Source organism: Elgaria multicarinata, chromosome 21 (genome assembly GCF_023053635.1).
Source record: "Elgaria multicarinata webbii isolate HBS135686 ecotype San Diego chromosome 21, rElgMul1.1.pri, whole genome shotgun sequence".
Taxonomy (NCBI): Eukaryota; Metazoa; Chordata; class Lepidosauria; order Squamata; family Anguidae; genus Elgaria; species Elgaria multicarinata.
This window is the reverse complement of record NC_086191.1, coordinates 507,357-519,652: the sequence shown is the minus strand read 5'-3', so window position 1 is coordinate 519,652 and position 12,296 is coordinate 507,357. Positions and strand designations below refer to the sequence as shown.

The 12,296-nt window shown below is 44.2% G+C and overlaps 1 protein-coding gene across 1 annotated transcript; it reads left to right on the top strand.

Moving 5' to 3' along the window:
* Nucleotides 1-10,532: 10,532 nt before the first annotated feature.
* Nucleotides 10,533-11,699, top strand: ARPC4 (actin related protein 2/3 complex subunit 4). The gene is given in 2 exon segments (XM_063145596.1): nucleotides 10,533-11,053; nucleotides 11,056-11,699. Coding segments are annotated over 2 exon segments (234 nt in total). The 5' UTR covers nucleotides 10,533-10,854; the 3' UTR covers nucleotides 11,091-11,699.
* The last annotated feature ends 597 nt before the right edge of the window (nucleotides 11,700-12,296 follow it).

Here is a 12,296-nt window from a genome sequence, read left to right as displayed (position 1 = left end):
TTAGGAGGACAAATTGGGTAAATCCATAAAACAAAAATCTCGATAGAGGCCTGGCTACATTTACGGTGTGATCATTGATTGGCTGGAGTCAGGGGAGGAAGGAGCCCAAACTAGGCAAAGGAAATGAGGCCAAAGGAGGGGAACGGCTGGGGTGGTTGGACAGAAGCAAATGGTGTTGGGGAAAGGGGACAATATGCTATTTGGGGATGCATTAATAGAAGTATAACTTCCAAATCATGCAAGGTACTGGTTCCCCTCTATTCGGCACTGGTTAGGTTCTCATCTTGAGTATTGTGTCCAGTTCTGGGCATCACATTTCAGGAAGGATGCAGACAAGTTGGAGGGGGTTCAGAGGAGGGCACAGTGGTGGCACTGGGGGGCAGGGCGGAGGGAGGCATGCCCCCCCAAACGAGGAGCTTGCCACCCCAGTTGCTGGACTCCTATTTATTTATATAATAATAATAATAATAATAATAATAATAATAACAACAATTTATTTGTTACCTGCCTCTCCCTCTAGATCGAGGCGGGGTACAACACATAAATATTTATTTATTTATTACATTTATATCCTGCCTTTTCCCTCCAAGGAACCCAAGGCGGTGTAAATAATCCTCCTCCTCTCCATTTTATCCTCACAACAACAAGCCTGTGAGTTAAGTTGGGGTGACAGTCTGTGACTGGCCCAAAGTCACCCAGTGGGTTTCCAGGGCCGAGTAGGGACTAGAACCCGGATCTCCCATCCTCCAAAAAGGAGGACCACATGGCCGACGCTCAAGGAGGCGTGCCCACTGCAACATGCCCAGCCCCCAAGGGGGCGTGGCCTTGGTCACATGCCTGGTTCCACAGCTCACAATTAAGACAAACTTGTGCTACATAATATCTTAATGTTAAAATCACTGAAATAAAGAACAAGTGAGACATTCAGTGTATCTGAAATTAATATTTGATGGACTGGTTTTGCTTTACAACTCCCATTAGCCCCAGTGAACATGGCCAATGGCCAGAAATTATGGGAGTTGTACTTCAAAACATGGGGAGGGCACTAGGTTGCCTATTCCTGGTCAAAAATATTACAGATTAAGGCATCATCTCCATGTGTGCCCACATCTCGGAATCCCCCCCCCACCAAATCCTTCTTGCAAGTAAAAACCAACACATCGTAGAGAGGATTATGTTAAACCTTTGGTCCCTGCTGTGCTAGCTTTCTGCACAGTGAGTAAACAACCAGAGAAGCCCCCACCATGAAATACTTTATGTTGATTTCTAAGGAAAGGAAAGGAACCTCTCGTGTAAGCACTGAGTCATTACTGACTCTTGGAGGGACGCCAGCTTTCGCTGACGTTTTCTTGGCAGGCCTTATAGCGGGGTGGTTTGCCGTTGCCTTCTCCGGCCGTGGTTACCTTTCCCCTAGCTAACTGGGTACTCATTTTACCGACCTCGGGAGGATGGAAGGCTGAGTCGACCCGAGCCGGCTGCCTGAAACCAGCTTCCGCTGGGATCGAACTCAGGCCGTGGGGAGAGTTTCAGCTGCAGAAACTGCTGCTTTACCGCTCTGCCAAATGGGAAGGAAAATAAATAATTCAATTCCTTTTCAATTACATTGAAAATCCAATATTGTGTAAGCAGGTATGCCTACATGACTCTTTTGTCACCTTTGTTTAAGCCAATCAGCAAAGGCCCTCTGGTTGTCTTGCTCACCTGGACCTGTGAAAGCCAGAGATATGTCCCCATCAACTCCCATCTTTTCCTTACTTCAGCAAAGAAAGATGAGCCCATTGTCCTCCTTCTTCCCCAAAAAATCCATTTTCCCTAGAGCAATCTTAAAAGAAAGACTTGTTTTATTCTGATTATTAAATCCTGTAAGAAAAGGGACAAAAACAGCAACCCAGATCCATGAATTACTCAGGTGCAGGAGGGACAGCAGAGGTCCTCTTCCATCCTTTCTGCTCACAAGAGCCCCCCTTTTCCTTCCCTCTTTCTCCCCCTTTCCTAGAGAAGATGCTCAGCAGAGCTCCCCATCACTTCACAAGTCAGCAGATAAGGAGAGGGAATTTGCCCTATCTTCTATTTCCCCTTCTAAGTGATCCATACCCCAATTATTCTCTTTTCCTCCCTTTTTCTTGATATTCCACCCCATTCCAAACTGCAAATTTCATTGGCTTTGGAACTCCTTCTTTGCCTCTCCAGCCACCCGTTTCCCTCCAGAACTCTCTCTCACACACACACCCCAACAGTCTGCTCCTCACCCAGTTGGGGAAAATCATACATCAACAGTGAGAAAGTTCGATATAATCACTTATTCAAAGTCAATAGCGGAAGTATAGGTGCACTGGGTTGCATAGAAAAGTGTGTGTGTGTGTGTGTGTGTGTGTGTGTGTGTGTGTGTCACAGAATTTTTTCTCAATGTGTGTGAATTTCAGCACCTCAAAAGAAGTTTTGACTCTTAACTAGTGTGTGTGTATGGGTGGATGTCTTTGTAGCTGATCATTACAAATTTGTACTCTCCTCTTTCTCTTCTGCCATTTCATTGGCCAAACAGCAGTATTACTCAACGTTGATCCAGTCAAATGCTAGGCATCCTCAGCGGCTCTTTGCGTCCTTCAATTCTCTTCTGAAGCCTAATCCACCATCTCTCCCCGCCTCTCTGTCTGCTAATAACTTTGCCTCTTTTTTCAATGCTAAAATCCAAACTATTCGCTCTGATCTGGCCAGCTCTGCTCCTCTTCCAGTTCCTGTTCCTCATATGTCAGTTCCTCCTGCAAATTTCTCTGCGTTTCCTTCGGTCTCAGCGGATGAACTGTCTACAATACTGCGCTCTTCGAAGCCTTCCACTTGTTCTCGTGATCCGATTCCTTCTCTCGCCTTTATTAATCTTATCCCTGCTATCCTCCCTTCCTTGCTTCATATTATTAATTTTTCTCTGTCCTCTGGTTCATTTCCTTCTGCTTTTAAACACGCTACAGTCTCTCCTATTCTCAAGAAACCTACTCTTGATAGGCTATCTCTGTCTAACTACCGACCTGTCTCTTTGTTGCCATTTGTTTCAAAGATCCTGGAGCGTGTGGTCTACTCTCGTTGTCTTGATTTTCTTTCTAGTAACTCTGCTCTGGATCCTTTTCAATCTGGATTTCGTCCTTTGCATTCCACTGAAACAGCCCTTACTAAGATTACCAATGATCTTCTTACTGCCAAGTCTAAAGGCCATTATTCCGTTCTTATTCTCCTTGATCTAACTGCAGCCTTTGACACGGTTAATCATGATCTTCTTTTAGATTCCCTTCATGACCTTGGATTTTGTGGCTCTGTCTATAACTGGTTTGCCTCCTATCTAGCGGGTCGCTCTTTCAGCGTGTTGGCTAATGGCAGCTCGTCTTCTTCTTTTCCCCTTTCAGTGGGGTTCCGCAAGGCTCGGTGCTTGGTCCGTTGTTGTTTTCTTTATACATGTTGCCCTTGGGTAATCTTATTCAATCTCATGGCCTCCAATATCATCTGTATGCCGATGATACACAATTATATCTTTCATCTCCGGATCTTTCTCCTGATGTTCACGATCGTATCTCGGCATGTCTTTCAGATATCTCAGCTTGGTTGCTTCATCGTCGTTTGAAACTTAATATGGCAAAGACTGAATTGCTTGTTTTTCCTCCTAAACCTTCTCCTCATCTCTCATTCTCTCTTACTGTCAATGATGTTACACTTACTCCAGTCAAGGAAGCTCGTAGTCTTGGCTTTATATTTGATTCCTCGCTCTCCTTTATTCCTCATATTGAGGCAGTAGCTAAATCCTGTCGTTTTTTCCTGTATAATATTGCCAAGATTCGATCATTTTTGTCTGTCTCTTCTGCCAAGACTCTTGTTCATGCATTGGTTATTTCTCGGTTGGACTACTGCAACCTTCTTCTCACTGGCCTTCCTTCTTCTCACATCAGTTCATTGGTTTCTGTTCACCACTCTGCTGCTAAGATCATCTTCTTGGCTCGCCGCTCTGACCGTGTAACTCCACTTCTGAAATCTCTTCATTGGCTTCCAATTCACTTCAGAATCCAATATAAACTTCTCCTGTTGACCTACAAAGCTTTTCACGGTCTAGCTCCTTCCTATCTCTCCTCTCTCATCTCACACTATTGCCCTGCTCGTGCTCTCCGCTCCTCTGATGCCATGCTTCTCGCCTGCCCAAGGGTCTCTACTTCCCTTGCTCGGCTTCGTCCATTTTCTTCTGCTGCCCCTTATGCCTGGAACGCTCTTCCAGAACATTTGAGAACTACAAGTTCAACCACAGCTTTTAAAGCTCAGCTAAAAACTTTTCTTTTTCCTAAAGCTTTTAAAACTTGATTTTGTTCTGACTTTATACTGTTAGTTTTACCCTACCCAGTGCCTGTTTTCCCTACCCTGTGCCTGTTTGCATTCTCTTCCCTTCCTTATTGTTTTATTATGATTTTATTAGAATGTAAGCCTATGCGGCAGGGTCTTGCTATTTACTGTTTTACTCTGTACAGCACCATGTACATTGATGGTGCTATATAAATAAATAAATAATAATAATAATAATCATCATGGGGGAAGGAGAAGGAAGTGAAAGGAAAGAAAGAGGGTTTAGCATGAGATAATTTAAATATGTGTTAACTTGCACCACCAAAAGGAAAGAAAGGATTTTAAAAACCACATGTTCACAGTGTGACTGAGGTGCATTATGCACCCAACCAAGCAAATCTGCAAAAAGTTCAACCCAACAACTCCTTCCCCCCCACCCCCACTGCAACATTGAAAGCGAAGGAGGGACCATTTCTCTCACATGCGTGCTTACATGGGTGTAAGCCCATTGAATTCAGTGAGTCATACTTTTGAGCAGACCTATATACAATGGATATATATCATTTAAAAGCACGTGGAAGCCTTGACACGCACAAGCAAATAAACAACGGCAATGTGTTAAAAGTAATAAGAGTCATCTTAAGTTGCAGCACCATACATCGAAAAGGATTTATATTAAGCATAGAATCCACCATACCAAGCACAACGCGCACACACCAAGCCCAAATACATATTTTACACGTGGCAGCAGAGACTTAAATGCATTCCCCTAAGCCCTATTTATTCAGACACACAACCCCACGAAACTACTTTAAAATGAATTAATTGGGGGATTTTTCTTAAAACAAAAGCATTTGTACTGAGGGAAATGATTCCCTACTCTCCCAGAAATGCACAAATGAGATCAGCAATCACCATCAGCAAGGAACAGAAAAAATAGGAGTAAGAGCATACCAGGATGACGACGACGACGACGACGATATTCTTGAAACTGCCTGAACGACTCCTGCCACACACGACGAGCCTCGAGGACTCGGCACATGCTGCTGCCGCCCCTGCCAAGCACCCCATGGGGCTGGTGCAGGCTGAACCCTGCGCCACCCAAAGCACACCTGTGACCGGGAACGCCCTCGTGGCCTCCCCGAGAAACCTTGACCCTGCTCGGCCCTGTCGCTGCCTGGGTGCTGCACGCGCTCAGGCAGAAATCCTCACCAGAAGAAAGGCGACAGTGCAGAGGACTGAAGGTTGTCTCCCCATCTTCCTCCTCCTCCTCCTCCTCGCTGCCGCAGCTCCTTTGTGCACCTACGCGGGCCCTCCTGCAACTGGGCCGATGGCGTGGAAAGGAGACCGGGGAAGCAGGCCCTGCTAGGGCTGACCAGCCACCCGGCTGGAAGGAAGGAAGGAAGGAAGGAAGGGAAGCCGGGCGCCGCCAGCAGTGGAAGCCCATTGGAAGCCCTGGCTGCCTTGCCTCCGCCACCTTCCCCAACACGTGCTCTGACGTTCGGCTGCAGACGCCTGTCCTCACCTGCCGCTCCTCTGCTAGGAAAGCCACGCGCAACCCTCTAAGGCCCAGATTGGAGCAGTGAGCGGATGGGGGCTTAAGGGGCTGAGGCTGCAACGGGGAAAGCTGTGTCTGCTTTCTCCTCTGCCACTAACTGCACACTGTTTAAATTAAGTATGTTTTAAAAGATTCTTCCATCAACCCACTTTTGCCTTTTCGTGAATTGAGTCTGGTTGGTAGAATATTTCTGTGCTGGTTGCAAAAAGCCTTTTGAGGTTTTTTTTAATATTCAGCACATTGTCTTCATATATACGTGGCTTTTTGGTATCAGCCTCTTTTACCTAGTGTATAATAGTTCTGCTAAAGTTTTACTGTTTGCTGTTTAACCTTCGCCTATCGGGCCAGCTCAGTCGGAGCAGGGGCCAGGGGTGGGTGGGTGCGTGGGGGCAGCCAGGCAGTTTCAAGAACATTACTATCCTCATCCTGGTATGAGCTTAATGCTTTTTTTTTAATGTCTCTTGCTTTTTAAAAATGTTTCTTGCTGCTGCTGGTTGCTGATGTCCTTTGTTCATTTCTGGGCAGGTAGGGGATCATTTCCCTCAGCACAAATACTTTTGTTTTAACAACAAAACCCATTCCCATCAGAGCCCAATACATTCATGTAAAAATCTTTTCATGGGGTTGTGACTGAATAGGGAATGCAATTCAATCTGTGCTGCCATGTTGTATAAAAAAATATTTGGGCTTGTGTGTGTGTGTGTGTTGGGCTTAGAATCCATTTTGTTTTGCTGTATAATGGATCTCAATTATATTGTGAACATGTGGTTTTAAAAAATCCTTTCTGTTCTTTTCGTGGCGCAAGTTAACACATATTCCTGGCTAAATTCCTCCTGTTTGATGGGGCACTTCTTTTTCTCCCTTAAACATGTGATTATGTAACCCAAACTCTCTTGACTATAAATGCCTTTCTCTGGGTTGTGACATACCCTGGATAAATTGGGTTTTTAAAAGACACTTTAAAAAGCCGGCTCTCTATTGGTTCTGGGAACATACTATGCTGCAATTATATAACCCAAACTCACTCTCTTTTTCAATCACTGACTCTTATTTGTCTGCTGCCTCAGTTTGCCTGAGTGTGAAATTTATTTATTTTATTTATTTTATTACATTTATATACCGCCCCACAGCCGAAGCTGTGGGCTTCTCCCTTTGCTTTCAGTAAGTGGGCTCTGCCACAAATGGCTTTCCCTGTGTTAATTCTGGAGAGGTTTCTGAGAGGGGGTGACCCCCTTGGCTCTGCCTCCAGTGAAACCACATTCCACCCCACCAATTAGGCTTTGGTAACTGAGGTTTGGGGTGGGGCCACTCATAACTGCATCACACTTAAAATCCCTGATACCTAACCTTATTCTTGGCAGTTCTCCAAACTATACTCCGGCACCAGCAGCCACAGCCAGCTAGGACACCCTCAGAAGAATTAATCTGCTTATTCCATGGATCTCTTCCTTTTTTCCTCAGGACAATAGGCCAGGAAAAATTGTGAAGTGTGGGGGGAATAATTAATCTGTACCTTCTCCAGGTCTTTCTTTTTTCTCAGAGAATTAGGACAGAAATGCAGGGTGGGGGAAATTTACTCACAGTACAAGCCTTTGAATGCTTACTCATAAATTAATCCCACCATATTCAATCTCTCTTATTTCTTTTATTTCATACTAGCTGTACCCGGCCACGCGTTGCTGTGGCTCAGTCTGGTGAAATTGAAAAGAAAGAAAAGAGAAAGCGCACGTTTTTAATATGTTTAATTTCACAACGCTTGTGGGTATACAATATTTTTTGTTGTCCTATTGTCTGTGCAGATATAGAGTTTGTGTGGTTTGCCGACTCTAGAACATGGAACATATAATTGTCCATGTGAGAAGCAATCCGTGTCTAGATCTAAACCGCGCAATTCTAAAGATTGGCCCTGAGCTTTGTTGATGGTGATTGCAAACGCCAATCGAATTGGGAATTGCAATCTCTTAAATTGAAATGGCATATCCGTTGAAATCATAGGAATGCAAGGAATGAGGACATCTTCACCTTTGAAAGGTCCTGTCAAGATTGTTGCTTCTACGACGTTGCTCATTAATTTTTTTACTGCAAGCCGCGTGGCGTTGCAAAGGTTTGGCTGGTTGATATTTCGCAACATGATAATTGGCAGGCCGATTTTCAATTGCAGTACGTGCGGTGGCATCCCTGGCAGATCGAGTGAATTCAAAAATTATGTTGGATAATTAACCGCTTCATCTGCTTCCACAACAGTGTCGACGGACTTGTATGTGACTGCCTCGCTTTGAATGTTAGACTGAATAATATTGTTAAGTTCGTAGACGTCTTTGTTCTTGTCCGCAAGAATAGCTCGTTCACTCAGCCAATCGTGATTCTCAGAATTGGTTTGAATATTGGGAAATACTTTTTCAACCAATTCTTCTTTTGACGTCACTAAATTGCAGAAGTTATGAGGCAATGAGATTCGTCCTGAGGTCAGATCAACCGGCACCTTTCCGTTCCCAATTTCCAGCAATTGACGTGAGAATATCTCAGGTGATTGATCGTTTTGCAGCTGGACATGCATATTTGTAGTTAATTTTAACATCTTTACGTGTCGCCACAAAGTAGAGTATTTCAGGCAAGCATTTATTTCGTCCGCTGGTGTCGATCGAGGAATTACAGGTAATGTTTGCCTGAAATCTCATGCAAGCAATATTAATGCATTCCCAAATGGTCTGATGTTTTCACGCAAATCTTGCAATGATCGATCAAGAGCCTCGAGCAATTTTTTGTGCGCCATTGTGCATTCATCCCAAACAATAAGTTTGCTTTTCTGCAATACTTTTCCCATGCCAGATGCTTTCGAAATGTTGCACGTGGGAGTTTCAATGAATTGCATGTTCAATGGCAATTTCAAAGCGGAATGAGCAGTTCTTCCACCTGGTAGCAATGTCGCAGCTATTCCGGACGACGCAAGAGCTAAGGCTATGTCATTTTGGGATGGAATTGCTGCCAGAATCAATCTAATTAGAAACGTTTTACCATTTCCTCCTGGCGCATCTAAGAAGAAGATTTCTCCAACCCCGTTATTGACAGTTTGCATTAGTTGATCGTAAATGCCATTTTGCTCAAGCGTTAGCTTAGGAATATTTGATTGCACATACGACAAAAGATCACCCGTGTTGTAATTTTGTTCCCGACGCAATTCTACATCGAACGAAGCAGGAGCAGATCGATTCGGTGATGGCATTCCCATCGTTGTAGATTTCTGCTGTGAAATCCATGTTCATATTTGAATTTTCCTTGCGTATTCAACGGAAAATATCTTCAGCCATGTGTGATTTATATTTCTCCCATAACTCTGTTGGAGATGAAGGAGAGCAGGCCGTCAATATGATTGCAAACAATGCATGGATTTTATTTGGATGTGACGTGTTGCACGTGTCATTAATGCATACATCCCAGTGTCGGTCGTTCTCCAATAAATTCAGAGCTTGACAGGCACTGCGGAAAGTGGCATGTGTAACGCCGTTGACAATTCTCAATTGCTGGAAAGACGTTGGACCGGGCACATTTACCAAGAGCATGCAAAGAAAGAAGCATTCATCTTGATTGGGATGCACGGTGTACAGCCTGCCTATCGTAGTTTCTTTGAATATGCCAGGTTGTCCATGGACTCGCTCTCCTCGTTTGCGTCGTTCAAATGATTTTCTACTGGCATTCCATGTGTAATATGTAGGCACTTCCGAATACAGCAGTGTTTTCGCAAACGTGTCATTTTGACATAACATCAAGAAAGCAGTTAACGTTGTAGCCAGTGGATTCAGGGCTATTTGTTGCACATTTAGGTATATAAAAACACGCGCGTATTCGAATGCAACATTGTGTCAAAATTTCAAAGCAATCGGTGAAGAACTTTCGGAGATTTAAGATTTTGAACAAACGAACATTTACATTTTTATTTATATAGATAGATTACAAAGGCAATGGATTGCAATAAAAAAGCACCCAGCCTCATCAGGAGCTTCATCTTCAAATACTTCATCTTTTGGATCTTTAGACTAAAAACGCACTGGGTTTCCTAGGTGTACAAGGCCCAGGTGTCTCAGTTTGCTTTTTCCTTACACTAAGAGTCTACCTTCCTGGTTCTGTCTGCACTCGTTCAAAAGTAACTGTTTTCTAAAGAAAGTGTTCTGTCTGTTTAATCTGTACATCAAGGAAATGCTTGTGAAGTGACTCTACCTTGTTTGAAAGCATTTTACCTTACACTAATTTGAATTCGGCTAATATATGCTATATTTTAACAAAACTAAGCAACATATTATTTATTTCAAAATATATGGTTAGGATGGTAGTTTTAATATGAGATATACTGTTATTTTTCTTTCAGAGATCTTAATATATGGGACACAGCCTGCCCACATAGAAATATGCTTCGCCCCTTCTGTGCCCCACCCTGAATTTTTTTCTGGTGCCACCACTGGGAGGGCAACGAGGAGGATCAGGTATCTGGGGGAAAAGCCCTATGAGGAGAGACTGAAAGAACTGGGCATGTTTAGCCTGGAGAAGAGAAGACTGAGGAGAGACATGATAGCCCTCTTCAAATACTTGAAAGGTTGTCACCCAGAGGAGGGCCAGGATCTCTTCTCGATCCTCCCAGAGTGCAGGACACGGAATAAAGTCCGCTTCCATTTTCGGGACCCAGAGCCGAGGCTGTCGCTGCTACCACCTTTGCAACCATTACTGCCACCCTCCGCCCCTATCTCAATGCAGTGCGTGCTACCCTGCAAGCCGCCCTGTGCCTGGAGAATTTCTCGTCTCAGGTGGTGGAGAGACACAACAAACCCGAGGTGGAAGTCAGAAGCAGCAAGGAGCTCCTGTTGCAGCCAGTGATCATCAGCCGAAATGAGAAAGAGAAAGTCCTAATTGAAGGGTCCCTTAATTCTGTGTGAGTTAGCATTGCTGTGAAGCAGGCTGATGAGATTTAGAAAATCCTGTGTCACAAATTTATGCATTTCATGATGATGAGAGCAGAGAACTTCTTCATTTTACGTCGCAAACTAGTTGAGGGCTATGATATCAGCTTCCTGATCACAAACTTCCATACAGAGCAGATGTACAAGCACAAGCTGGTGGACTTTGTCATCCATTTCTTGGAGGAAATTGACAAGGAAATCAGCGAGATGAAGCTGTCAGTCAATGCCAGGGCTGCATTGTGGGGGAGGAGTTCCTCAAGAATTTCTAGACCAAGGGCTGGAATCCACAGCTTTGCTTCCTCATTCTCTCTGCACAGCCACCTTGCTGGGGCTACAGAGAGGGCCACAGCTCGGGAGTGAGATGAGAAGCAGCCAGACCTGCGGGGGCTGTCCCCGCTAAATGTACATCATGCTCGCCAGCGTGCCCAGGGGTGGGGAGGGTGCTTTTCAATATTTTTGGAACAAAACTGCTTGTTTAAGACTGTGTCGACTTGATATCCTTTTTTTAAAAAACAACTGATCACTTGCTGTAATTCGTCTATTTGAGTCTCCTAGTGGCCAAGGTCTTGTGGGGAAATTTAGGGGTGGTGGTGGGTGGATTTGGTTGTTCTCGCAGCCCTCCGCAAGAGTTGCTGCTGGAGTTCCAGGTTGGCGCTGTGCATGGAAACATAGCCTCTAATCGCTGACAGAGAGCTGCCTTTCACTCTGACATGGGGACCTAACAAATGAGGCCTGAAGCATTTCTGTCTTTGACTGAATTGGCAGCCAGTACTTGAGCCCTTATACACTGGGGTGTCTATATGATTACTGTCTTGATCCACCTTCTTAACTGTATGTAGGAGTCATGATTTTGCAGGCAAGCTGGCTGCTGGAGATGGCAACACTGTTGGGTTATTGTGCCAGAACTTTTCTCCCTCTGGAACTCTGTTTGTGCTCAGAAAACAAACACACATTATGCAGGTCTTACACAGCAGAGCTGGTTTATTTCCTTCAGGCTTCTGTGCAGTCCAATTCAGATCAGTTCAGATCAGCACACTGAGGCATACACAGAGAGCAGTGATCATAGAGCAGTGATCAGTAAGCAGCGATCAGTGATCTGTTCCATTTTACCCAAGTGAGAAACTATATACACATCTTACACAATTCTTATCTACATTACATACAGCTGTGATGAGGCTAACTTAGAATCTTGGCAAGGTTCCCAGAACAGCCTCTATCTCAAGGTAATTGCCCACAGATAGACTTTCTCTGTGAGATAGCCATACACACACAATTTTAATGACTAAGCAAGTATTTCTTTTCATATACTTAACAGTCCTCCTCTTGCGCATGTTGTTTAAATTGTGTTACAATCTGAGACCCAGCTTTAAAAGCATCTCTTTGTGTTTTACCATTGAACGTTCCACCTGTCCTTCCTCATTTTGTTTTACTTTGAATACCCATTTACTGTTAATGGCTTTACGACCTTCAGGTAA